Below are 26,934 nucleotides of genomic sequence, written 5' to 3'. Positions count from 1 at the left end.
ACAGCTTCTATTCTGGTGTTCCCATTGTATTCAAGGAAAAAAATCTGCTTAACAATTTCATACTGGTTAATATAGGCCTAAATATTTACCCAATCTCTGAAGTCATACTTGTTTGTTATTTGGTAAGTTTTATGAAATGTTTGTGTGGCGGTGTGTGTTTGTTTAAGGATATATTTATGTGTGGGAACCCTTTAAAGCAGACAGGGCAAAGTTTACTCACTTGTCTCTATTTTTCATGAGAGACAATTGAAATTCAGAGATGGTTAGTAACTTACATGTGTTTATAATATTAGCAAGAAATTGGTTTCTGACCCATTCTGTTCTATATAGCTACACTGAAGTTTGTTTGTTAGTCTTCTATGATTAACAAGAGTATGCTTTACTTCTGTGTTTTTAAAGCACAGGCATTTGAATTAGATCAGGGAAGTTTGTAGTCAAAGATTGTTTACAAATGGAGCTCAGTGTTTTTCTGACTAAATATTAGCTACCGTAAATGTTAAAAACTTAAAACAATGTTAACTAATTGAAATATTCTTACCTGGAATTCTGCCATAATGTAGGAAGTAGTTGAAAAATTGACTGGTATTTTAAATAATTTGTCTTGCAGATTTGCCACTGTAGAAGAGCTAAAGAAGAGAAGCTTCACCAGGTGATCGCGATGCACAGCCAATTCCATGCTCCTCTATAGGTGAGTCACATTCCAGCTAGTCTCTCAAGGCTGTTACCAAGTATTCTTTAACTGAATAGTTCAATAGAGCCTGTTCACAGTGCCATTATAGTTGTTATATGTGACACAATGCTGATAATTATATATTAAACACCTCTAGTGTTTTAGGAGTGTTTTGCTTACAGAATATCTTGCCCTGTATTAGTTCTATTGGTGTGATAAAATACCGTGACCAAGACAAGTTTAAATGGAAGAGTTTATTTGTGTTTATGGTTCCTGAGGGATAGTCATAATGATGAGGGAGGCATAGCATCCGGCAGCTGGAGCAGGAAGCTAAGAGACCATATCTTCAACCACAAACACAGTGCAGAGAGCAAGATTTTGAGTACAGGGAGACTACAGATTCTCAAAGCCCACCCACAGTGATATACTAGCAAGGCTGCACCACATCCCAAAACAGCACCAGGTATGTGTTCAGACACCCAAGACTGTGGGGGACGTGTCTCATTCTAACCACCACATACTCCAGCAACTTTAATACAAGCTTCTTGTTGAAGGAAAATACAGAGTTACCAGAGAGACAAAATGAAAAAGGTAACAGCCCAGTTACTGAGAGTGGAAGCACTGGAAACCACTCAGGAACCAAAACAGCTCTTTTTCCTCAGGCTGGTAGTTTCTCATTTCTCAGTCTGATTTTTGTGTGTGGATTGCTGGCTCAGACCCATTGCTTCCCATGAATTCAACAAGCTACAACTGACCTACATCAGCATCCTTTTTTCTTAGCAACCCAGCAACATTACTGTTCACAGCAGCTGGTTAGAGGACCGAGAGTCTCGAGTTGGAGTACAAATCCCTAGGAGAGAGGGGTGCATTCCCTCCCCAATCACATGGCTAGAGATGGGGAACATGTGGTTCTGCACCCAGCCATCTGGGCTGAAGGAGTAGACTTTATGGAGGCACATGGGGGATTCTTTGAAAAGAGAAAAGGTGGTAGACGTTTCTCAGTTTAGTTTAAATTGTATTGATTACTACGAACTCTGAACTGTTTTGATCTGATTTCTAAATTGAGCTCATTTTTATACTTTTTGTGTTTACCCAAGCTCAAGAAGTAGAAATAAATTATTATATAGGACCATACTAAATAGTTTCCTTACCCAGTTCCCTCCCAGTCATGTTACAGTGAATCTAAACCAGAAGACAGTGTAAAGGAATGAGAGTTTATCATCTTAAATTAAATCTTAAATTTAAAATTTTTTCCATTCCAGATTTTCCTGAAAACATGAATCAAGAAAGAAATGGGACACAAAACTAAGCACATTGTTTGATATTTATGACTTAAGAATTGGCATTTCATGACCATGGCTGAAATTCAGATGCACTCTATAGATTGTATACATGACTGAGACTGATTTTGTATAGATTAGAATAACTGCTATATTTGTTTTGAAAAATATTTCTGCACTATTTGCACTAAAAATGTTTATTGTTGACAAATCCTGTATTTAAGTTCCTCTGCTATTCCTAATTAAACGTCTGCGCATGTGATTCTAGCTAGTTTTATAAATTATAAAACTGACCAACATTTATAGTTTTAACTTGGAGTTTCTCATTTCTTTATCAAGAATGATTATTACTTAGATTCTCTTCTTGTCAGTCATGGAAAAGACACCCCACCCCCGACACACACACACACACACACAGACACACACACACGTATGTTCTTTCTTAGATAAAACTGTCCAATGCACCCTGCAATACGTGCAGTAAAGGAGAGTGGAGAAGCTGCTCTCTTAGTTTCATTTTCACATAAAGATGCATTTGGGGAGCAGTAGAGGTTAATGTACTTGTTTGGTTTTGTTCTGGTACAGGCTTTCCTGTGTAGCCAAGGCTAACCTCAAACTTGTGATCTTCTTATCTGTTTTACTTAAAAAAATTGCCTTTTCACTTAAACCAGTCCAATACAAACTTTCATGCTAATTTAAAAAAAAAACTGTCTATGGGTTTTTAGTTAAATAAAGATATTTTTTATATTTCAAATATTAAAAACATCCTTTTGTTAAAAGGTGGTAAATCTAGACATTAAAAAGTCTGAAATTTTAATGCTTATTGTAATTTAATCTTTTCCTAAAATTAATTTTTTCTAAGAAAAAGGCTTTGTAATAAGTAATATTCAGTCTTAATTTTTAATGAATTTAATTTTCTAATTTGTACTTGTATTCAGCAATATGTGTCTATATTGTGTCACAGAATGAACCTACTAAAGTACATAAAGGTGAAAATGAGTAAGTACATACCTGAGGTTTAGTAAGGTAGTATCTAAATCACTAAATACCCTAGCATTTATTTGCTCAGTTGTCATTCCAAAGCCTTCATTCTTCTTATTCTACATGACTTTTGTAATATAATTTTAGAAAATATACAAATATTTTCTATTGAAAAACATTTCGTGTTTGTCAAAGACATTCACATGGACTGTAGAGATCCAACACTAGCTATACACTGTTATATACCTGTCTTCCTGGCACTGTTGCTAAAGGGCATGCTATTTAATTCTCAGAATGGCCAGATGAAGGGTAAACTTGTTATTCCTGATAAGGATATGTAGGTGAGATTTTGATGTAATAGTATTTCAACTTGGAGGCATTCAGAGACGTCTCCTTACTGCACTGGTGCTGGAGTTTGACATTCCCAGCAGTCACTGTAGTTGGTAGGGAATTTATCAATCGCGGTCTGCTTGCTTTGTAAACTAGGCATACATATCCTAGAACAAAAGACAGTAGACTAGGCTTTGGAGAACATTGATTCAGCTACTAAACACCACCAGCATTGTAGAACTGCTACCCAGAGATAACCCAAGTGTGATCTCTGGTGTCTCGGTGCTTCTCTCCGTCCCCTCCCCCGCCACACACTTACCCAGAACATGCTGTTTATATAGCCACTGTAAGCCTGTGACGTTTTTCTTTAAGCTTGTATTATCCATATTTCCTTATTTGTCAGTTAAGGAAGCATAATTTATCCATAATTCAGAAACCTTTAAAATCCAAACATTAAACAGACCTCTGATCAGTTACTTGCATTTAACAAGTTGGCAGATTTGTTCAGATGGTTATATTTCTTCTTTGTAAAAATTGGCTACAGATAGGGATACTAAAAGTGTACTGGTTTTACTTTAGTGTAAAATATAGAAGACTGTAAAGAAGGCCTAGGAATTAAGACTACCTCGGGTAGAATTTGTCATGGATAGTAGTACTAATCAATGAGGGAATAATAAAGGCATCTATTTCAATATTGGGTCAAATTTTCACAATAAATTAATACTAGGGAATTAATTTCAGAATGTAGAACAGAGGTTGTTTGACTACAGTTTGCATATTTAAAGTGGAAGACAGCTAAGATTGTGTTGAAGTAAACTAAATGTGTTTTTTTGTTTGTTTTTGTTTAAGGCAGGGTCTTTAACCCAGATTCCCCTCTAACTTGCTATGTAGCTGAGGGTAACCTCGACACTCTTATCTTCCACCTACTGAGTACTAGGCCCATGTATCAGCAAGGCGGCTTCAGTCATGTGAGGCAGGCCCTCTACCACCTGAGAATGAAAATTTGTACTGCGTAAGGGACTCAGTGCTAACCTATTTGTCATGAAAGCATGAAGACCTGAGTTCAAATCCTCAGAACCTATATAAAGACCGGGATGCATGGTAGAACACGCCTGTAATTCCGTTACTCCTACACAAGAGAGGAGGCTGAGAGAATCACTCCAGCACGCTCTGCCTACCAGTTTGTATGGTGGACAGAATAGCAGCAAACAAGATCCTGCTGCACACGGGCAGGGCAAGGACTGACACCTGTTCTCACTTCAGCACTGGAGCAGAGGCATGCACACACGTGCACACACACATTCAGATTTAATTTTAAAAAATCATTTGGAGGTTTATTCTTTTTTATTTGAATTTGTCATTGACTTGTTCAAACATGACCAATTTTTTTTCCTTTTCCATATAAAGTTGACTTCAGTATTACTGAAGTAACAAGTCACTTGAGCTGTAGCGGTGACTGGGTGGGCAGTCCTGTGTCTTGAATCAGTTGTAGACGTAGTCCCTGGAACTCTGCCTTTAATAACAAAATGCTTATGACTGACGCCTGATCTAAATGAACCTGAAGGTCTAGAGATTTTAGTCTTGCCGAATTGACCATGGTTTGTCCAGGCTCTCTGGAAACACGGGCAGTATTTTTGTATGTAGATGTAGTTTCACTGCGAGGTTAGCTTGTAAAAAAGACTCAGTGACTACATGCTTACATTATGTCTTGTAAAAGGATGAGGGGAACAAAAAGTGGATGGCTCTGATGTTGAAGGTGTCACATTAAGAAGTATATATATAGTTTTTTTCAAATATGTTATCCAGTTTGACATAGATTTTTTTCCTTTTATTTATTATTTATTTATTTATTTTTGTAGGCTTACTGCTTTAAGAGATTAGGCAATAGTGACTCTAAGAGTGGGCACTAAAAATTGATAGGAAGAAAGCCAGGAATGATGGCACACACCTGTAATGTGTGCACACAACAGGCAAAAGCAGAAAGATCCCGAGTCTGAGGCCAGGGCTGCATAATCAGATGCTTTCTCAAAAAAAGAAAACACGAAAGGAGTTTTGTTATAAAGCTGTAAAAGCCAGTCTCACTATATCACATCTGTTTATTAGCTATTAGACTATTAAATAAAAACTATAAAAATGAGTAAATATTCCTTATGTGTGATTGGGGAACTTCTCAACAGAAAATGCTCCGATTTAACATCTAAAAGAATTATACTTACTTTATTTTTATATTAACAATATTTTTATATTACAGGCCTTTAGTATATTAAAATCATCTTTAAATGTGAACACTATTATCCTGTATTACATTATGTGATGTGTGTATAACCCAGACTAGAGGTTTTCGTAGTCTCTTGTCTTTTCTTATTAATGTATTTCTATTTCCACAAAATTGAATACAGTATGTGATATAAATTTTCACATTTTAAAATACTGTTATAAAAACTAAGATTAAATTTATCTCTTTATTAGAATGTACTAATATTGCAAAATCATACAATAACATTTCAGTGTCCTCAAACACAGCAACATTTCTCCATTAAGTCTTCATATCAAAAGTTCAATTCAGATCCTGTTTTTAAATATAAGATGGGAATGATTGTGTTCTAAATGTTCATTTTTAACAGAAACTTCAGAAATGGCATTCATCAGTCCACGGTCATGAGATACTGCTAATGTTACTGGAAACATTAATGTGCTATGTAATTTGTAAAGTGACCAGCACTGTAACTATAACCTTTACATGGTTCTATGGATATGACGTAGGAGGTTGAAGAATGGCCCCAGAGGCTTATATTTGAATGGTCAGTTCCCAGTTGATGGAACTGTTTGGGAAGGATTAGGAGGTGTGGCCTTGTTGGGAGTATGTCACTGTGAGCTGGCTTTATATTTTGAAAAGCCCACACCATTCCCAGTTAGTTCTCACTGCCTCTGGGTTGTGTCAAGGTGTGAGCTGTCAGCTACTGCTCCGGTGCCATACCTGCTTGTGCTGTATCCCTCTGACATGATGGTCATGGATTCTAAACCCCTGAAACTGTAAGCCTGAAATAAATTCTTTCTTCTAGTTGCCTTGGTTGTGGCATCTTAAACAAGAGAAAAGTAAGACACACAATTCCATAGTTCCTCACTAGAGTTTCCCTTGCCAATGTATGACTGCCTACCAAGTTCACAGTGTTGTCATTTAGAATCAGGTTGGTGGTGGCCCACAGTTTTGGCAGGCACAGTCTCTGAAATAATAAAAGGTTGCTAGAGTTGCTAGGAGCTGATATCTGGATTCATATTTGACATAAAGTGAGTGAGACTTCTGCTTTATTAGATACTACATCCATGTTTAAAAAAAAACATACAAGAAATGAAGAAGATACTCCAGAGGGGGAAATAGAATTTAAAATAGTATCTAATTGATGTTAAAATAATTATCCTACCTGAAAGATTAATTCCACAGCTATTTAGGAATGTATTTATTAACAAAAAAGACTACTTTCAATGCTTATTTTTAAAAATATTGGTAAAGGCAAAAGGAAATGTCAAATGTTTCAGAAAACAAACTATTAGGGAGCAAAATTATTCTAAACCATTAGCAGGTGGAGGGAAAGAAAAGGAGGCTTTCTGAGTAGACACATGCTGTGCCAGGGAAGACGTGTATGGACCACCTCTGGTGATGATGGTGTGTTTTTTCATAGTGACTATAATTTTCATAGTCTAACATGAACCTCAGGAATGGTGAACACTCTTCTGATTTGATAAAAGAACTGGCTATTAAGAGACTATATTCTTTTTTTTTTAAATTTTCATAGCTTACTTTATGGTTCTTAATGGAACGTGCCATTTCTTGAGTTTTTTTATTATGAATTGCACTGTCCCCTTAATTTGGAAGTGTTTGTCTTTTACTTTGGAACTCCAAAGGGAAACTTCAGGCAGTGAGAAACACAGCTTCGTCAGAGTCCCGGTCCTTGCCACTGTCCTCGCTGGGTGCATGCTCACCACCACTGGGAGATCGGCAGCTCAAATCCTCCACCCCAGACTCTTGGTCGCTATTCACTGACAGATCAGGATCTGAGCTTTTCAAATTGTCTTGGGTTAGGATCAGAGCAGAATCTTCATCACCCTGGGAAGGGCTCCTGGACGGGAAGGACTTCATGTTTCCACTGTAATCCTGAGGAGTGTTGGCTGTGCTGTTGTCTGAGGTAGAAAATCCCGAGGGTTTGCTGGGTTCGCTCTGCTTACCCTTCACTTTGGTGCCATTGAAGTGGACTTCCTGAATCTTTTCCAGCCTCTAAAAAATAAATATAACAACTTTGAGGAAAGTCATAAACAGCTTATTGTTATATATAAGCATGGCTTATTTTAGTCATTGTCTTCCAGTGGACGATAACGCTAAGGACAAGGGTCTTATGTCAGGAACCCTCTTCACCTCTAATGTAGGATGGTAGTAACTGCCTTGGCGGATTCTCTATAATGTGAACAATGTAATATGGAGGCTGAAGTGCCTGGATGTAAGTTGTCTATACAATTTGCCATAGTTTTTTTCCATCCTGTTAACTGTAAACGTGAGGTTTTTAATTTTTAAAACATTTATTTTATGCATATGAATGTTTGTATATATGTACGTACACCATGTATGTGCCTGGTACCTGTGGAGGTCAAAAGAGGCTGCTGTTCCCTTGGAACTAGTGACAGACAATTGTAAGCTGCCACTTGAGTGCTAGGAATTGAACCTGGGTCCTGTGAATCCAGACACAAGCACAGCACCTCTGGAGTGTTGTCACTTGGGAATTGGGAAGGTAAGCTGCCTGGTTTCATGGGAAAGAGCAGAGCTTGGACCTTAAAGCCTAGAAAGCAACAAACTCAAGAAGCAGACAATGTACTGTAAGTGGGCATTTAGCTAGAGCATTTAACTAGAATTAAAAGGAATTTATGGGAATATCTCAAATATTAAGGAATTTTAGCTACTATAAGAAACAAGTTGACTTTTTTTTTATTAAGGTACTTTTGATTCTACATTATTTTATGTCTATATCTTACAATTTTTCAACCCAAAGAATGTTATATAGGTAGGACCCTAAGAGTCAGAAAGCTGGATACCTTTATGAAAAATTAAATTAAATTGGCCCAACAAGAGGGGACTTGGGAAAAAGGGCTAAGATGCCTCCAAAACTGTAAACTTGATGTGTGGCTCATTTCAGTTCTCTGATTTAATTCTTTAGTCCAAGGTCTCAGAGCTTTATACCCAAGCACAGTCATCTGAGTCATGTAAGCGCGGATTTCTAGGCTTGGTGCTCAGGCATCAGACTCTTTGGAAAGCTGTATCCTGCTGCAGTTAAGAGCTGCTTCTCTCTCCAGTAGTGTACAAGAGCGATGCAGAACAGAGCTCTCCATTACCAGATGTGCCTTTGACAGTGACCCATTTATACTAGAGTAACCATTTAGACTTATCTCAAAAGTACTCCAGTCCAACACGGGAATGTTTACAACCTTAAGCTTAGCCTGAAAGCTGATTTCTTCCAGTGTACTATGAAGGAAACAACGTCATCCACCTCCAGCTGACTCTACTGTTGGCACACCTGAGCTGGAAAGCTCCATTTGCCCAGGCGCTAATTCATAGTGGGGATCTGCAGGTGAGTTTCCACTGGTCACACAAATTCAGTTTGAATTTGCCAACTTTATGTTATCAATCTCAGAGGAGTTCACATTCTTTTCCAGTTCAGCCTTCATGCTAACGCTTATTTATACACTATATCAGAATGTTTAAAAAGTCACATTGTATTTAAAATTGTTTAAATTATTTTATATGTATGTATGTGTGCCTGAATGTAAGTATGTGCACCACATGCATCCAAAGCCTGTGGCAATTAGAGCCATCAGATCCCCTGAACTGTGGTTTCCTGTGATTGTGGACCACCACTGGGTGCTGAGAAGAATAATACTCATAACCACCAAGCCACCTCCAGCCCCATCTTATTCTACTTAAAACACTGATTCTCACTTGAACATACAGGTTCCAAGCAACAGGAATTTACTGCCAACTCTTGAGCAGATGAATGGTAGTTTTAGGATGAGCGAATCAGAATTAATAGTATTCACTGAAGATGAAGATATGCAAGTAGGAAACACACAAACACACACACCACAATGTCTGCCCAATAATGGAAATTAAACATGCACACATTATACCAAGTGCAGTCAATCTAAGCTATTTACATATCAATGCAGTATCAAATGAAATTCTTAAAAGTTGAGCAGTATTAGTTGAACGTATCATATCCAATTTTGCTTTTTCTCATTTTCATGCCCTCCTGCCTTTTTAAAGATAACTTAAGTACTCTCAAATAACAGTGATGGCAAAAATAAAATGTACTGACCAGTAAATATTTCAACAAACTGAAGTGGGCCAAAACTAACACAGACGACTAAACAGATTTCAGTTTGGGCTTCTTTTATCTGGGTATTCATCCAAACAAGGCTATTTTGTCTTATCCACTGCCTAAAAAGAAATGGCTGTTGGCTACATTTTATGTTGTAGACCTTGAGGTCTTCCTCAAGGTGATGCTCAACTAACAGGCACAGAAAATGATATAAGCAATAGTAAGACTCACTCCTTGTAGGGCCTCCAGTTCTTCCTCCAGCTGCTGGGACTCCTCCTTCACGGCCATGAGGTAATCTGTAACAGACTGGCGGGGCTGCAATCCCTTTTCAAAGCGGTTATACATCCCACTCCAAAACCTGGGGAGGAAGGAGACCACAGCCCAGGCTGGAAACTCACAATCTCAAGACTTGTCCTCAGGATCACAGCCCAACAGCACTAAAAACCAGCACCAAGTTATGGGCTTGGAAAAGCAACTACTCAGGTTGGTATTTTTTCTAGGGTAGTTGACTTCTTTTAGAAAGAGTAAGTTCATATAATACTGAATTAAAACAAAAGTTTTTTCTATAATAGACCAAAGTAGTGTATTTTTTTTTATCATTGGAACTTTGAGAATTGGTGATTATATATTTAGAATTTCCACTGCAAAGGAAAGCTGGCTTTTAAACTTACAACAGCTTTTACTTTAGTATAACCACCAGAAACTAACTGCCTCTTCAATAAATCTACCTAAAACAGTAAGCATTCTACAATGCAAATGGAACGGATGTCATGGAGGTTATCTCTAGGCCTATTAAAAAGCGCCGTGAGGGCAAGAGCTGTCACAATCTGCACAACAGAACAGTGCCTGAGTCTCAGGAAAACACTATTAGTTATGAGTTAGTAATAAGTTGCAGTACAAATAACTGTAGCGTGTCTCGATTAGTTTTAAAAATTGCTGTTTTGCACAATAGCAAAAATGCAGGCATTTTTGATACAAAATTAATATTTGACTGTGTTGTCAGAAATAATACCAACGTAACTAGGGCTAAAATCATCTTTAGGAATAGGACCCACAGTGTGTGTCAACTGTGCTTGTTTGCCATTTTCTGGCCTGATAGGAATCATTTTATCATGAAAAGAGACTGAGAGCATGTAGCACACATCCAATGTACCTGCTCTCCATTCTCCCCACCCCAATACCATCTTAAAATCAATGGTTTCCACAAGCAAATATTTCTGCCAAACTTGTGCTTTCAATTCTACTTCTACAGGACTTCATTTTCCTTCCTTTCTCCCTCTTTAAACAATTACCATGGTGAAAACTTTTATTTGTAAGGACCTTATTATAAAGCATCAATTTCTAAAGGGAAATTCACATGTAAAGCAGTGGACCGGGAGAAAAAGCGCTGCCAGCAATAGCACCTTCCAAGAGTCAGTTATCCTCTCTGGTGGGTTTATGTCCAGTAAAGCCTTCATACTTTGGCCTCTGAATGTTAAGCCACGCCAGTTGCAAAGCACATGGGACAAATTTCTAAAGTCGGACTTACTTATATGTGAAGTTGCATGGAGCTGTAGGCAGATGAAGGCTCCCCTGAGTCTGACTGTGGTCAGCTCTAAACAGAGGATTGAGGTAGTCAGCCCGATTCTTCCATAGGTGTGACCACAAAGAGTAGGTTCTTTCTTGAATTCTGTTATTAAAAAAGAAAGAAATGACTCCTCTTGGTTCTTCTAAATAACAAGTATATTCAAGCTGGAAAAGAACTAATAATTGTTATCAAGTGCAAAAGTGTTCTTAGGGTACTCCCCACTCCATTACTGTTTGTACTAGTCTTGACAAAATGTTTGCGTATTTAAAGAGTTACTTAGTTTCATTCACTTTTTATCCTCAACAGTTATTGGTTTAACTTTCCAAGCACTATGCTAAATGCTTCATTTTTCTTTCATTTAATCCACAATTCCTGTATATGTCCCATTTTCTGAATGAAGAGACAAATGAATGGGTCCCCAAATCCCATACTTAGTAGAAAAGTATTGAAAGCCAAGCAGATACCATTAGGATTAGCTATCCTAGTACAGGAGACCTAAACTATCAAGAAAAACAAGTAAGACTAAAGGATACGCTGTGCTATGTGCATTACTCACGTACCCTGTGGCTGCAGACAGAGGCCAGGTTCACCCTCAGGAGTCCTTTAGAAACTGAACTACCACCCCCCTTCCATTCCCACTATATGGGGGGATGGAGGAGGTTGTATGCATGCATGCACATATGGGGGCAGATGCCAAAATCATCCTTAACTATTCTACCTTACTCTTTCAGGCAGGCCCACTTATTCAAACCCCCAACTCAGTCTCACTAGGCAGCTGCTCCAGGGTTCCCTTGTCAGCCTTCAGAGGCTGGAATTGTACACAAACTTCAGTCCTCATGTTTGTGGGCAAACATAAACCACTGAGCCATCTCCCAAATGCCACTTGTTTTCTAGTACGATTCTCTCACTGATCTTAGAGATGTCAGAGGATCTGTCAGTCTCTAATCCCCCAGCACTGGGACTACACTCTCACCACCAGGCTGGAGAGAGATGGCTCAGCAGTTCTTTCAGGACCCAGGTCTGCTTCCTAGCACCCACTTGGTGGCTTGCAACCATCCTTAGCTTTAGTCTCATGGAATCTAGCACCCTCTCCTGACTTCTGCATGTATCAGGCGTGCACACAGTGCAATTCTTACACGCAGGCAAAACAATACACCTAAAATAAAAATTATCTTCTAAAAGCATGCCACTACACCCAGTGCCTTCTTGTTTATTTTTAAATGTGAGTTCCGGGGATTGAGTTTATGTCCCCATGATTGCAAAGGAACCACTCTACCAATAAGCCTGTACTCTGCTCTTAAATAGTCTCCATTTATCAGAAACCATACTTTAAGGTCCATAGAGAACAAATCAGCATCTACTAGAAAAAGTAACTTTTATTCCACTCCCAATGGCACAAACCTACTAAAATATACTTTATTTGAACTGACCTTTTCCCACAATTTAACTGGATGTCATACACAATAGAGTTAAAATCATTTTATGTTATTAGTACCTCAAAAAGTTCTGTTTGGAATTCTTAAATCACATAAGTCTTCAATGGTATTTAAAATTCTACACTTAAGATATTACTAGCCTTGGCTAATGCAGCATAGCTTTAATCTAACCCAGATGGAGTTGTTGTCAAGTGTGGTGGCTCTCAGGTGCAAAGATCATGAGTTCCAGAACACCCTGGGCTGTACTTGATACCCCATCTCAAAAAGTAAAGAAGAAGAAGAAGAAAAGGCCTAAGGAAAGGGTAAAAAGTCACCATATGGGATCTACTTGAATGAAAATATCTTCATATTGAAACTCATCAAACTGCTATGTGCACTGACTATAAACCCCCAAAACAAAACTTAAAAATCTAATGGTTTCAGTTTCAAATATGCTTTTCCAGTTAATCTGAAGTTTTTATTATGTCTATCAAATGTCTAACATTTTTAAGGCAAACATAAAATTCTTTAGTTCCAGAAGTTTCCTTTAAATATTAGTGTTAAGTCTTCCGATCTGTCTGCTTCAGGCAGAATCACAGGGAGAAGTGACTTTGACAACATTTAAACCATTTATGAAATGATATCAGGAATGGGAAAAAAATGTAGAATAGTTCTGTAACTCAAGTAGTTTTCAAAACTATGAAAGTCTATATGAAATCTCAGCTGTCAAAAATCATAACAATTGAATGCCAAAACTTACTTGAGTTCTCTTCTCTCCTTTTGGCTATTGCAGAGGAAGTTTCCGAACTGACAGGAGTAGACATGGTGCTGAATGTGAATCAAAAACCTCTCGTTGAACTCAAAGGCGCAAGGGAACTGCTCCATCAACTGCCAGACACACTCAATGAACTGGTCGATTACTGGAGAGATTTCTTTTGGGTCACCATCTAAATTTCCATATCTATAAAACAGTATTCTAGACTTTATACCTAAGAGGTAGGTTTTCATTAGATATCTATAAATGCAAAGATAATCATAAAAGCAACTTTAATTCCTAAATAAATACTATAAACTTTGGATAAAGTAGAAAAATAAATTTTAAGATTCCAATTGGAAGATAAAGTTTGTAATGAATTCTGAATAGAGAAGAGAATATGTGTAATAGAAAACTTTTTATGGACAAAGAATATTTTTTTAATTTAAACTTTGCTTTTGAACTTAGATTTGAACAGAAGCAATTTTAAGCAACGTCTAGGTTCCTGACATTTGCCTTATCAGCTGTGAAGACCATCTGCACAGCAGTCACAGCTGCCCACAGATCCTACATGGCAGGGCTCCCACTCAGCTCCATTAAGAGCGCCAGTGCTTTACACTAGTTTGTGATTTTAGAAATAACCCAGAGCCTCATCCCGAACCCTGCGGCAGCCTCCTAAGCATACCTCTTTCCCCACCCTACTTCATTTTCCTGAAGACTTAGCTGAACCCCTCTTTCCTCCTTCCTGGGGACCTTCTCTACCCTCCCTTCTAGCCAGTTCCAATCCTTGTGTCAGCCCCATGTCTGGAAGCACTCTCCACCTGGAAACACCACCACTGCTAAGTGGCTGTTCCAGACCTGGACTCAGCTAGGCAGTTTTCACTAGTGTTCCTACACTTTATTACAACAACCTACCCACATTCCCTGGGAACTAGGCCAGACCTTGATGTGGGCCCTTTCAGCCTTCCCTCCTAGAACATACCCATTCTTTATGTCAGCCCAAATCCCCAGAAGCATTCTCTGGAACCCTCAGTGGCCATACCTGTGAGGGTCTCTGGTAAGTCATTCACACTCTCCTTGTCCTCCATGAGGACTTCCTCCAATGACAACCTGTTACAAGTCCCCCTTCTCCTGTCTCAACCCCATTCATTGGAGATTCCAACTCTTGGTTCTGACCCAGAGTACCTCAGCCCTTTCATTCCTCAATGGAGATTTTAAAGCCAGAAGGGCCTGGACAGATGTTCTACAAACACTAAGAGACCACAGATGCCAGCCCAGATAGTAATGGTTTAAGTAAAATGCCGCAGATCCCCGAGGGGTGGCAGTGGGCAGCCAGGGCCATGAAGGCAGCCAGTCTGGGGCAGGGAGCCTGAGTAGCCCACGGGCCATGAGGGCCTGTGGGTCCTAGGCAGGGAGCCACACGGTGGGTGACAGACTGAGATGGAGCAGCCAGTCCCATGAGGAGCCACAGCTGCGGCAGCTAAGGGACAGGCAGATAGGCACACCATGCAAAGTGAAGTTGGATATTTATTTAGTGGGTTATGGAGGGGAAAGTGGTAAGGGGAGAAAAGCAGAGAGAGAGAAACAGAGAGGAGGAAGGGAAGAAGTGGGGAGAAGGGAGTGAGGCAGAAGCTGCCTCTTGGGGGAGATGGAAAGGAACAGATTCTAGCTGCAAGCAGGAAGAAAGCCTTAGCAGACTGGGGGGGGGGCTTGTCTCTTACAGGGACACGACAGACCATTACACAGACAACTATATCTAGCAAAACTTTCAGTCAGGTGGAGAAAAAAAAGGCATTCTATGATAAAAAAACCAAGCTTAAGCAGTATCTGTCTTTAAGCTCAGTCCAACTGAAGGCACTAAAAAGAAAACTTCCATCTAAAGAAGAAAACCATACCCAAGAAATAAGTAATTTCAGAAAAGCAAATTGATATACCACAACACAGTAAGTGGAATCAACAACTACTGCCCACGGACATTTCTCCTCACCAGTGGTCTCAGTTCCCCAATAAGAAGATACAGACTGACACAATGAATGCAAAAACAGAACCCATCCTGCTGTTATATCCAAGAAACACACCTTAACACCAAGGATAGACATCACCTTGGGGTAAAAGGTTGAAAAAAATATATCCCAAGCAAATGGAACTATGAGCAAACAGATGTGGCCATTTTAATGCCTTGCAAAAAAGATTGGTGCCTTCAAAGAACTTTAACCCCTATGTCCAAGAGACTTTAGTACAGGAAGACACTCTGTATACTATCAAAGGAGAAACATAAGAACCAAGCCCGGTACAAACACTTTGATCTAACAATGGTGTCCTACCTGTAAGACTGTGGGAGTAACTAACCAATATCTTATGAGACTTCAGGTCTACTCCATGAAATGGAACCCATAGTCAACACTGCTTGGGTGACCAAGGAACCTGAGACTAGAGAGCCCAGGGCCCTAGAGTAAAACCAAATACTACTAAAAGAACTTAGCAATAAAATGATGCCTGATGACATTCTGCTACACATAGTTCAGTGCTCGCTTAGTCACCAGAGAAGCTCTCTTGCAGCAGAAATGGCAACAAATACAAAGACCCGCAGCCAGATAATATGCAGGAAGTGAGAGACCTTTAAACACTGAGACCTAAATGGGATGTCTCCCTGCAGAAAGGGAGGCAGAAAGAGGGTAAGAGTCAGAGGGGATGGAGGGAGGCCACCAAGAAAACAAGGTCCTCAACATGGTGCACATAAAATGCACAGGGACTGAGGCAGCCTGCACCAGATGGAGCCCTGCAGCTGAAAGAAGTGGACACATGCTGTGCCACCAACACCACCCCCCAACCCCAACGCTATCACCAATTGATAACCACTTACCACTTATGAATGAAAACTTAGTTTCACCCAAGGGAGTCTCATTAGGTAAACAAACTACTCTTAAGGGCAGGCTGATGCTCAGCAGAAGACGTCCAACAGAGAACAAACTCAGCAGCCCTTTGGAGGTTCCCTGTCTCAATGCCATGTCAGGGCTTTTTCTTTCTTTTTTTAAAATTTTATGTTTTCATAAATTTCTATCTTATTGCTTTTACCCTATAGGTCCTTTATGGCTTCTGGTTTGGGGGGGCTTTTTTGAGCGAGGGGATTACTGAGGGCAAAAAGTGGGTCTCTGAGTCTATATCTGTTTCTTGTCCCTTTTCTTAGGCTCTTTTCCTTTTGTTTGTTTTGTCCAATTCCAGCGTGTTTACTTTCATTTTATCTTATATTTTATGATCCCTTAGATGCCTATTTGCTTTCTAATGACAGAAAAGAAGTGGTAGATCCAGATGGGAGGGAATGTGAGGAGGACCTGGGAGAAGCAGAGGAAAGGGAATGGTAATCAGGATATAACTACAAAAAACTATTTTCAAAAAAAAGAAAAATATATTGCTTACCTATGATTAAATTTATGTCCAAAGGCAATCCAGTCCTTTTCAATTAATACCTAAACACATACACACACAAAAAGAATATAAATATCCTAGAAGCTTCTGAGGGAAACATAAAAAACCATACTAATAATAAAGCACTCAGTTACTGGACTTAAGAAACCCCAAGTGATAGAATATGTTGTCAGATAAAGAGAGGGCTGATTAGTTTAAGAACACTTAATGCTCTTCAGAGAACCCAGTCTCAGGCTCCAGAATCCATATGACAACTGTGAGACTCCAGTTACACACGCACATGGTGTACAGACACACTCGCAGGCAAACCCTTATATAAAACAGTAAGAAATCAACCTCAAAAGAACCATGATATCCAGAATTACTTAAAAGGGGCAAAGTTGAAGGCCTTGTACATGGAAATTAAACTAAAATACATGCGTGAAACTGCAGTAACTCTACCTGGGGTTCTTTTCTGTGCCGGGCACTGTGTTTATGGCTTCACATGTCATTGTGTTTGCCTGACAGACGTTATTACCCATCATTTTAGAGAAAGAGAAGCTAAAGAGAGATGAAAAGTCTCCAAAGACATGAACTTAGGAAGTACTTAATATCCTAAGTCTCTCTATTCCTCACCTCATCTGTTAACCAACATATAATGTTCTTTCCCTACCAAGTAAAATCCCTCCCTGACAACAAAAAGTAAAAGATACTTTCTTGGATCCTGTATTAAAAAAAGTCTAAAATCATGAGGTTAAGAACTATGTTTGAAATTTCAGCCTTGCTTTGAAATTAGGGCTACCATGAGTTTACTATCGGAAATAGTGTAGATAAAAAAAAAAAATTTAACCACAGTCTGGAGTGGATGTACATCTCCTCAGAAGACCTGAGTTTGGTCCCAATCCTCATTCACAAGGGCACTGCTTAATGAAATATGGAATAATTCATCAGTATCTCTTTAGAAATACACGGATGAGCTGAAGTTGGCCCTTGACAACTCTAAATGCATTACATATGTTTAATGGCTTCATGTGGCAAGATTCCCAGAGTATGTAGCTAGGAAACCCTACATTCTCCAGCTAAACAAAGGAACCTAGCCTACTCAAAAAACATTGAGGCAGGGGCGCACCTCAAATGTCTGAAGTAGTATATTCTCAACAAGTAGCCTGCCTGTTCTGCCTTGTCCCCAGGGACAGTTGATGTAACTCACTAACAAAGGTCCAGTGATACAGACAATTTTATGAAGCTCCTGTTAGCCTCTGTTCAAGCAGATTCAAAATCCACCAAGGCATTTTCTATCAAATTATGGTTCAAGAGCAGGCACTAGGTCAGCCAGTCATTTGAGACTTTTACCAGCCCAGCCACAACCTCACACCTAGGCAACTGCAGCTAGGTGTCAAATGTGATGCACCCCCAAAAGGTTCCAGCTCTCAAAGATGTACTCCTGACTCCAGAAAAAAGGAAAACACTTAGGAGTTCAGTATGTCATCCAGAGCTATCAAAGACCATTATAAAACAGACTTAGTAATGAATGCTGCTTTTTGTTGTTGCTGTTGTTCTCCAAGTACTATCTGTACATGCAGAAATAGATACACTGCAGAAATTTTTCCAAGTATTTTTGCTCATGTTTTGTTATAGTCATACACTGCACCAACTTGAGATATCTGCAAACAAATTGTGTATAAAAATCAGTAGTTTCCAAACTTCTAAATATATTTTATACTGCTCCTGAATTCACACTCAGCATTGACCTACACTAGTCTCAACATCCTCAAAATTAATCTACTTCAAATCTGTTTCAGTTTCTCCCCTTTAATTAACCTTGTTGATCGATTAAGAGAAGAATAATGTTGATTGGAAAGGAAAAAAAAGTCACAAGATTCCAAAAAGGAAATGCACTGTTGGTCAAGGCTCTCTCAGGAAGGTTGTCACCAGACTCACCATGAAGCCCTTCACAGTACGATAGTAAGGGTCCAGCAGCAAGCTTGCCACCGAGCACACCTGGGCAGTCCTATCCCAGCCGTCAGAACAGTGGACAAGCACACTTGCCCCTTCCTCTGAAACTGCCTGAAATGGCAAAGGGTCACAGTGACTATTAGGTTTGACTAGAGCTAACAGAACAAGAGTTAGCACTTAGGCCCAACCTTCTTAGAGCCAATGACCAAAGGTTTTCTTTCCCTTCTCATTACATTCAACAGCCAAGATTCAATTCTCCACAAGTTAACAAGTGGACCGAATACAAGTATGTACATTATGCAACACACTTATGGTATGTCCCCAACTCACCCGCAACCCAAGTTAAATCTTACTGAAATGTTGGGGTTAAGTCTTACTGAAATGTACAGGCCTTTTCTAAAAGGGAAAGGTACAGAAATCCAATTTATCAAATTGTGAAGTTACAGATAAAAGGAGAAGGGCCAAGGAATACATCCAGAGGAAGGACAGGCAAAGGCCATAGCAGAAAATGCTAGGAACAAATTCTACCTGCTGCCGAACAGATGCACACATCTTTAGCTACTGTGGCAGAAAACACAAACTGGAAAATGTGGCAATGTGCGTGCATTTGCATGTGTGTTTGTGCGTGTCACTTCTGTAGGAGACTTGATTTGATCCTGCTTACTGCTGCATGACTTGCTCACATGCTTAAATATGACTGAAAAGCAGGATCTACTGAATGGAAGCCAAGCCCCCATCACTGAGGTGACTCCCATGAGTTGTATGGTCTCCTACAGAAAACGTTTTCCTTCATCCAGGATTAAATCTAACAAGAGAAGAGAGAATATCTGCAAACATTCTAACGTTTGACCACTGTGATAACTCACAGTTCATTGGCCACCGTACTTCCTCACAGGATATTTCCAGCACACGGAGCCTGCAAAACCTGCTACCCACGCAGTGGGCACAGGGGAGCAAACAGGAAGAGGACAGGCTGTGCCTTGAGGTTATACTCATTTCATGTCCACCCCTTAACCTTTTCCTCTGTGCCCTTACAAACCTTTGCAATGAAGATCCCTGCATCCATGATGGCTTTGATGTGCCTCAGCCAGCCTGAGTTCTCTAGCCCCCACAGGAAATCACTCATAGAGGGAGACTTAAGTTCACACACTGCAAGAAAAACCATGTTACAAAAGTGAAATTAAGGCGATCTCTCATTCTACAGGATCATATTTTAGAATGCGTTCGCTTTAGTAGATATTATCGAGCTAATCAATAAATATCCAAGTATATAAAGTTAGATTCTATTTAATCACTTTAAATAAATCTTTTAAAAAATGTTTTCTCTGATCACAGGAGACACTGAATCTACTTACAAGAATCCTAATATCAATACAAGTCACTGACCGTTGCCATTGCAGAAGCCCAGCACAGACCAGCCATCCATGCACCTCTCTGGCAAAGGTATTAAACTTTTGCAGCTAAGGAGCGTTTGACTTAATGGTATAAAGGAAAATCATCACAATGGTGACGTTAGCAATTATTTCATTTAGAATACTCCAACACTTCAGTGCTTAATACTAGGACCGTCACAAGAACACAAAATAGAATTCCTTACATGGAAAGCATATAGTTCCTTTGGCCAGCAGCTTACTAAGTGCGAGTGAAACCTGTGTGCAGAAAACTGGGTCCTGTACCTCTGATCCCAGTTCCGTGTATCAGGCCAGGGATTTCCCCTTCTACTTCATGAAAAACTAGGATCCCAATGATACCCATCTTTATACATCCAAAGCAGGTATGTAGGTATTTCTAAAGCATTATCAATAAGAAACGTTGATCTCAAGAACTCATCTTGTATTTAACATAAAGAATGAAAAGCCTTAAGGCAATGTTCTATGTATCTCCAACACAACATTCCAAACCTTTTGATTAAGAAAACTTTTCAAGTATTATAGATCAACCAGGAAAATTAATGATTTAGAGTACTATTTGAGCCTAAGAGTCTTCTATGGTGCTTACCCATGTAGTAAACACATACAGAAAGTAGGGAACTGTTTCCTTCTCCCAGCTGTCAGTAAGTGCTATGTAATCATCTTAGAGTTGTTATTCAACCCACTGAGCCTCATTCTTTTTTTCAGGTTATAAATTAATTAATTTAATTACATTTTCCCTGCCCTTTCCTCCCTCAAAACTTTCCCATATGCCCTTGCCCACTCCCCTTCAAATTTGTGACTTATTTTTTTTAATAATTGTTCTTTGCATGCACTGTGTATTTATATATACATATGTATACCTAAGTATAACCTTTGAGCCCATCCAATGTTACCTGTATGCATGCTTTTAGGGCTGGCTGTTTAGCACTGAATAGCCAATAGCTATGCTTTTCCTTGGGAAAGACCACAGGTCCCACCCCAGCTTTCCTCAGCTGCCTATAATTCTTTGTGTTCAGTTGAGGCCCTGTGGGCTTTTCCACATCATGTTTGGCATACTCATTAGTGCTATCCTTGTTCTGCTCATGTTTGGGCATCCATGTTGGTGAGACCTTATAGGTATAGCTTCTAACGTTGCTAGGAGACATAATCTCAGAGCAAACTCCCTGATCCTGTGGCTCTTACAATCTTTCTGGTCCCTCTTCTACAAGGTTTCTGTGCCTTAGCTATGTGAGTGTTAAAACAAAGATATGCATTCAAAGCTAAATCCCCACATTCAACTTTTAAGTCCTCGCAGGTACCGTGCATATGGAAGCACATGGAAATTATGAAGGGCAACATTTAATTTAGCAGACACCTCCTGCCACGTACTACGTTTTTTTTTTTTTTTTTGCCACATAGAAAAACCATCAGCAGGTGAACTCCAATTCACACAGAGATAATGACGAAGGAAACAAACTGAGACTTCCCAGCACAAACATTCATTAAGAAAGCTATTTTAGGGCCAGTGGTGGTGGTGCATGCTTTTAATTCCAGCACTCAGGAGGCAGAGGCAGGTGAATCTCTGTGAGTTTGAGGCCAGGCTAGTGTACAAGAGCTAGTTCCAGGACAGGCTCCAAAGCTAAAGCTACAGAGAAATCCTGTCTCAAAAAACAAACAAACAAACAAACAAACAAAACCAAAAAAAAGAAAAGAAAAAAAAAAGAAAAAAAGACAGCTCTTTTATTTTATCAGAGCCTGTGGAGATGGCTCAATCAGGACATTCCTGGCTGTACAAGCCTAAGGACTCGAGTTCAGAACACAACACCCAAATGAAAACTGGGCATAGTGTTGTATGTCTGTAACCTGGTACTCCAGGAGAGGGAAGAGCGGGAGGACCCCTGGAATTCACTGGCCAGCTAGCCTAGTCACCCGGTAAGCCTGGATCCAGTGAGAGACCCTGTCTCAGAAGAATAAAGTGAAGCGCACTAGAGGAAGACAGCCAATGTTGACCTCTGAGCTCCAAACATGTACATACACTGCACGCAGACACACACACGACATGCATACATACATACAGAAAAATAAAAACAAATGAGCAACTGAACCATGAAAAGACAAGGAGTAACCTCAAATGCGTGTAACTACATGAAAGAATCCAATGTAAAAGAGGTTCCTGCTCATTTAGGAAAAGACAAAACTATGGAGAAAGGAAAAGGCCAGTGGTTTCCAGGGATCAGGTCAGACAGCGAGGGCTCATCAGGGCACAAACACTTTGTGGGCAGAAAAGCTACTCTGTATAATGGTGGATACATATTATTAAAAGCTTAGACAAACACAAATGGAAACTTTGGGCTTAAGTGGTAATAATGTGTCAGTGTAAGAATACAGACTGTAACAAATATGTCTCCCAGTCAAGAATGTGTCAGTTTAGGCGCAGAGATTGTAACAAATATGCCACTCTGGGAGGGGACTTTTCCTAAAACCCTGGTATTGAAGCTATACATGCCGGCATGCTATGAATGTGAGCAAGATATACATGGGAAAGATATGCATATGGGAAGTCTATACATGAGAAGATTATGCATGTTAAAATCTATGCTTGTAAATGGCTACACATGTGCAAAGATTGCATATGGGGAGCTATGCTTGTGGAGAGTTCTGTCGGAAGTGGTATGCATGGGGGGTTCACGTAAGAGGCTTATGTGTAGGGGGCTATGCATATGAGGTTACATATGCAGGTGTAAGGAATATAAAAAGATCTCTACCTACTGCTTAATTTTGCTGTGAACATACAAGTGGTAAAAAATAAATAAATAAAACAAAACAGGTCCAAACTCATAAGCTTCTCTGTAAGTAATAAAAATACATTTGGGGCTCATAGTGAATTATAGAGGGAAGAACTGGGTTGGGTGAATTGTTTCTTTCTCTAAGAGAGATTTGAAGCATTTGTGGCCAATTGAGGTACCTGCGTAGTATTTTTTAAAGTTAGTTTTGTTGTTTTGTTTTGTTTTACATAGGAGAAGATTATGCATGCTAAAATCTATGCTTGTAAATGGCTACACATGTGCAAAGATTGCATATGGGGAGCTATGCTTGTGGAGAGTTCTGTATGTGTTTAAATCTCCAGTCCCTTTCCTGGCTCACTAACAGTCCATAGTGCAGGCGGTAGGATACAGGAGTAGTACTGTAGGGCACATAGTACAGGCGCTACAGGACCGCAGTACACTTAGTACAGGCATAAGACGTTACACTTCACAATAGGGGCTGGATGTTTTTTAAAAGTGTGTACCCTTGGGGGACACTCGTATCTTCCTGCTTTCTTTTTACAACTTGGGACAATTCATCTCCATTCAGTTCATTCAGTGAATGTGCTCAACAGGTTTTAGCGCGTGCTGTGCAGCTGAAACTCAGCTCATTGCCAGACGACCTTAGGGCGTGTTTCACAGCCATGTTCTGTAGCCCCAGGAAGTCTTGGATCTACTTCACATCTCTCCAGGTGACTGATTTCAGGCATGTCACACACCATAAACTGCATAAACTGAATCAGATGGCATATGTCACGTCATGACCAACTTCTTTCCCTCAGCCTGTGGCCGGGTTTCATTCCCATCACAGCGTCCTTATTTCAACCCTTTGAAACCACGTTTAAACAGATCTACTCGGCAACCGATGCACACTTGGGTCACTTCCTACTTCTCTGTTATTCAGAAGAAGGCTGCTGTGTATGTTCATGCACAAGCCTTCTGTGAACACACACTTTCTGCTTTCTTGGATTCCACCTAGGAATCGGATCTCTGGATCACAGGATAACTTTATTTTCAATCCTCTGAGGAGCAGCAAGAACTTTTCATGGAAACTGTAGTACTCGGCATCCCAGCAGCAGCTAGGAAGGCCGCGTCTCTGCTTCCTTCCCAGCAAGCTGTTTCATGTCTGTGGTCACAGGTTTTCCCCAGGATGGAAACTGGATCTCACTATGTGTGATACTGAGTTTTCTCCCTCCTTAAGTTGCTCCTAAACTTAAGCAACTATCAGCCCCGTTATTTCTCACGGCAAATGTCTTCGTCTGGAAGCGACTCTCATCAGTTTGGTCTTAGAGCTGTGTTCTATGCTCTCTAAACCACCAGGCTCACCTGCGCTCTCCAGTTCTCCCTGCCTAGCTCTGTGGCCAAGCTTGGCTGCTGGAGATGGAACAGGGGGAAAATGTACTTTCCTCAAATGCTATAAAGAGAACACAAGTTAATGCATGCAGTGGGCCAGCACTGTGGTTCCCCAGGAAGTCAAAACACAGGTCATCATGGAAGAAGGGTCTCACAAACAAGTGTTAAGTGTGGGAAGCAAGGCAAAGGGCAGAACATGGTCCACACTCTATCAGGTGAGATGGCACGAGAGGCTGGGCAGAGTCTGGCCCAGACTACATGGTCTTCAGCTTTGCCTCTCAACCTCAGATGTTTCAGAGTTCAAATGGGAGCCCACAGAAGTTCTCCCAGGGATCACATGTCTGCCTTGAGGTACTGCCCCCCACTTCTGCCATGATTCCGCCCCACTGCCTGACATACTAATCAATGGAATGGAACTGAAGACACATTTTAAAGCCCACATTCTTATTGACACCCAGTCTGGACAAAAAGGCCAGCAATACGCACTAGTGCTGTTCAAACTGAATCACTATGTAAAGAAGAATGAATCTACATCTTCATCTCTCGCCCATCAAACCAAAATGAATTAAAGACGTCACCAGAATATCTCAGATACCTAGCGTATGTTAGAGGAGGAAGCTGGGAATATGCTTCAACTTATAGGCACGGAAAAGGACTTTCTGAACAAAACCCCAGCGGCGCGGGCATTAGGATCAATAATTGAAAAGTGGGACTATGAAATTAAAAAACCTGCCAGACAGCAGAGAACATCATCATTCAAGGAGAGAGGAAGCCTACAGAATGGGAAAAACCTTTGCCAATCTAATAGCAGTGGGTGGGTTAATTATTGCTCAACCCTTGTTAGAGGGTTGATGTAGATAGTAATTAACACAGAGTGCAAGACTCTATGGAGTGCTCAACCCTAAATGAAACATCTCTCTCTCTCTCTCTCTCTCTCTCTCCCACACACACACACACCTCACCTATCCTCTAGGGCCCAGGGATTATCACAGGGAAGACTGCAAGAACCAATGACAGTGGACGATTAGAACAAAAGGGTTTTCCGTGCACGTGAACTCACAGTGTATCCAAGACCTGCACAGGCCCAAGAATGGCAAATTCCAGCATGGATGAGGAAGTTCATCCAAGTCCCATACCTAGCTGAGGAGCGATCAGCAGAGATGGTTGCCAGGAAAGAGGAAAAGACAGCCTTCTTCAAGGATAGGGTCCCCCTAGGCCAGTGGCTAGCCCCTGTCTACATGCCACCATCACTTAAGTGGACTCATTGGTTTTTAACATAAAACATGAACATGTGAAATTAGGAGGGAACAGTGTGGTAGTGACAAAGCAGAAATTAGAGCTGGGAATGGGTGATGGTCTCCTTCAAACACATCATAAGTATGGAGGAAATTCTCAAAAAATAAAAATATTAGCTCATACTTTATTATCTTTAGAACCTAACCAGCAGAAAGCTTAAAATAACACACACTGCCTACAGCAGTGGCTTGCATTATATTTCTGTGGACAGTGGCGATTAAGAGGGCTCGGGGACTTTAGCTGGACATACATACCTGTAAAATAAATTGAAAAAGAAAACCACATAAGTAAATCATATACATCCCTCACATACCCTGGGTCATACTTCTGGAGGTATGGAAGAAGAGCTTCCTCCTGTGCAATGGGAAATGTTCACTGAGAAAGGGTGTTTGGGAGAAAGCTGTCTTAGGAAACGGTATAGAAAAGTTGATGCTCTAATGATTCCCAGGACGCATTGCAGCCACAGTACACCGCAGAAACTTTCCTGAGCTCAGAGAACAATGTCACTAGTGGACAGTGGGAGCTGATGCAAAGGTCAAATGTCAGCCCCTAGTTGCCTCCACACAAAGCGTGGCCTGATATATATTCAACAGGCCTTTCACGTGGCAGGCTCACCTCTGCCTGTGCACACTGTCCAAACAGCCCAGCTGGAAGTGAGGCAAAGTCTAGCTCCCTCCCTGAACGTCTGCTGCTTATAACAACCAGCCTCAGGCCATGACCCAAGGTGTTAAGCTTAATCCTAAAACACACACATTCCAAGGAAGGAGTCATCAGACTCAGCTGGTTCCATTCAATCTTCCAGGGAAAAACATTGTCTTCAAGTAATTTCACACAAGGTCACTGTTCAGCTTGGTACTGTATAGACTGTGGGGTGATTAGCACATATATTTATTTTTAAAAAATCTAGTAGATTAAAGAATATCTTGGCATTCAAAATGTGTAGTTCAGCCTAGAAGAAGGGGTCCTGTTGATCCTCTTTTCCCACAGGGTGCAGAAGTGACAGCAAGTTTAAAGCTAAGGTCACACTTTGTGGCTCACCTGGAGATGGCCTGTGCAGAAGTGGGAGGGAGAGACAACACAGAGCAAGGCGAGAGGGTGCGCCAGCGACTGGAGTTCACGCAGAAGGGGAGGGTGGGCTCTGGGTTCCTGTCATGTCAGCTCATTTCTCCCACACTAAGAAGAGCTCTTGTGTAACCAGTCTGCTTTCAGGAACACTGAAATTGCACACGCCTGGGAAAATAATCTCGCCAGCACTTCAGGCGAGGTGGCAGCTGAGAGGGTGTTTTCCCTAATGGCCAGTGGCCATGCTCAAAGCACACAGCTCTGTGGATGATTAACACACGACAGATGGGGCTACGCTGGAAACTGAA

At 40.4% G+C, this 26,934-nt stretch overlaps 2 protein-coding genes across 2 annotated transcripts in view; one reads left to right on the top strand and one right to left on the bottom strand.

Moving 5' to 3' along the window:
• Vps37a (VPS37A subunit of ESCRT-I) overlaps window positions 1-2,262 on the top strand; it is a 37,920-nt gene extending 35,658 nt beyond the window's left edge. The window contains exons 11-12 of the mRNA XM_048441730.3: window positions 608-688; window positions 1,933-2,262. Coding sequence (XP_048297687.1) covers window positions 608-688 — 81 coding nt within the window. The 3' untranslated portion in view covers window positions 1,933-2,262. The remainder of the gene's footprint in view (window positions 1-607; window positions 689-1,932) is intronic.
• Window positions 2,263-4,568: 2,306 nt separating this feature from the next.
• Mtmr7 (myotubularin related protein 7) overlaps window positions 4,569-26,934 on the bottom strand; it is an 81,563-nt gene continuing 59,197 nt past the window's right edge. Inside the window, exons 8-14 of the mRNA XM_087901125.1 lie at window positions 19,760-19,869; window positions 18,706-18,831; window positions 16,777-16,826; window positions 13,366-13,566; window positions 11,152-11,292; window positions 9,855-9,981; window positions 4,569-7,534 (exon numbers count right to left, since the gene is read on the bottom strand). Of these exons, the coding sequence (XP_087757251.1) occupies window positions 7,172-7,534; window positions 9,855-9,981; window positions 11,152-11,292; window positions 13,366-13,566; window positions 16,777-16,826; window positions 18,706-18,831; window positions 19,760-19,869 (1,118 nt within the window). The 3' untranslated portion in view covers window positions 4,569-7,171. The remainder of the gene's footprint in view (window positions 7,535-9,854; window positions 9,982-11,151; window positions 11,293-13,365; window positions 13,567-16,776; window positions 16,827-18,705; window positions 18,832-19,759; window positions 19,870-26,934) is intronic.

Source organism: Myodes glareolus, chromosome 23 (assembly GCF_982192425.1).
Source record: "Myodes glareolus chromosome 23, mMyoGla1.1, whole genome shotgun sequence".
Taxonomy (NCBI): Eukaryota; Metazoa; Chordata; class Mammalia; order Rodentia; family Cricetidae; genus Myodes; species Myodes glareolus.
The sequence above is the reverse complement of the archived record's forward strand: the minus strand, read 5'-3'. Positions and strand labels throughout refer to the sequence as shown.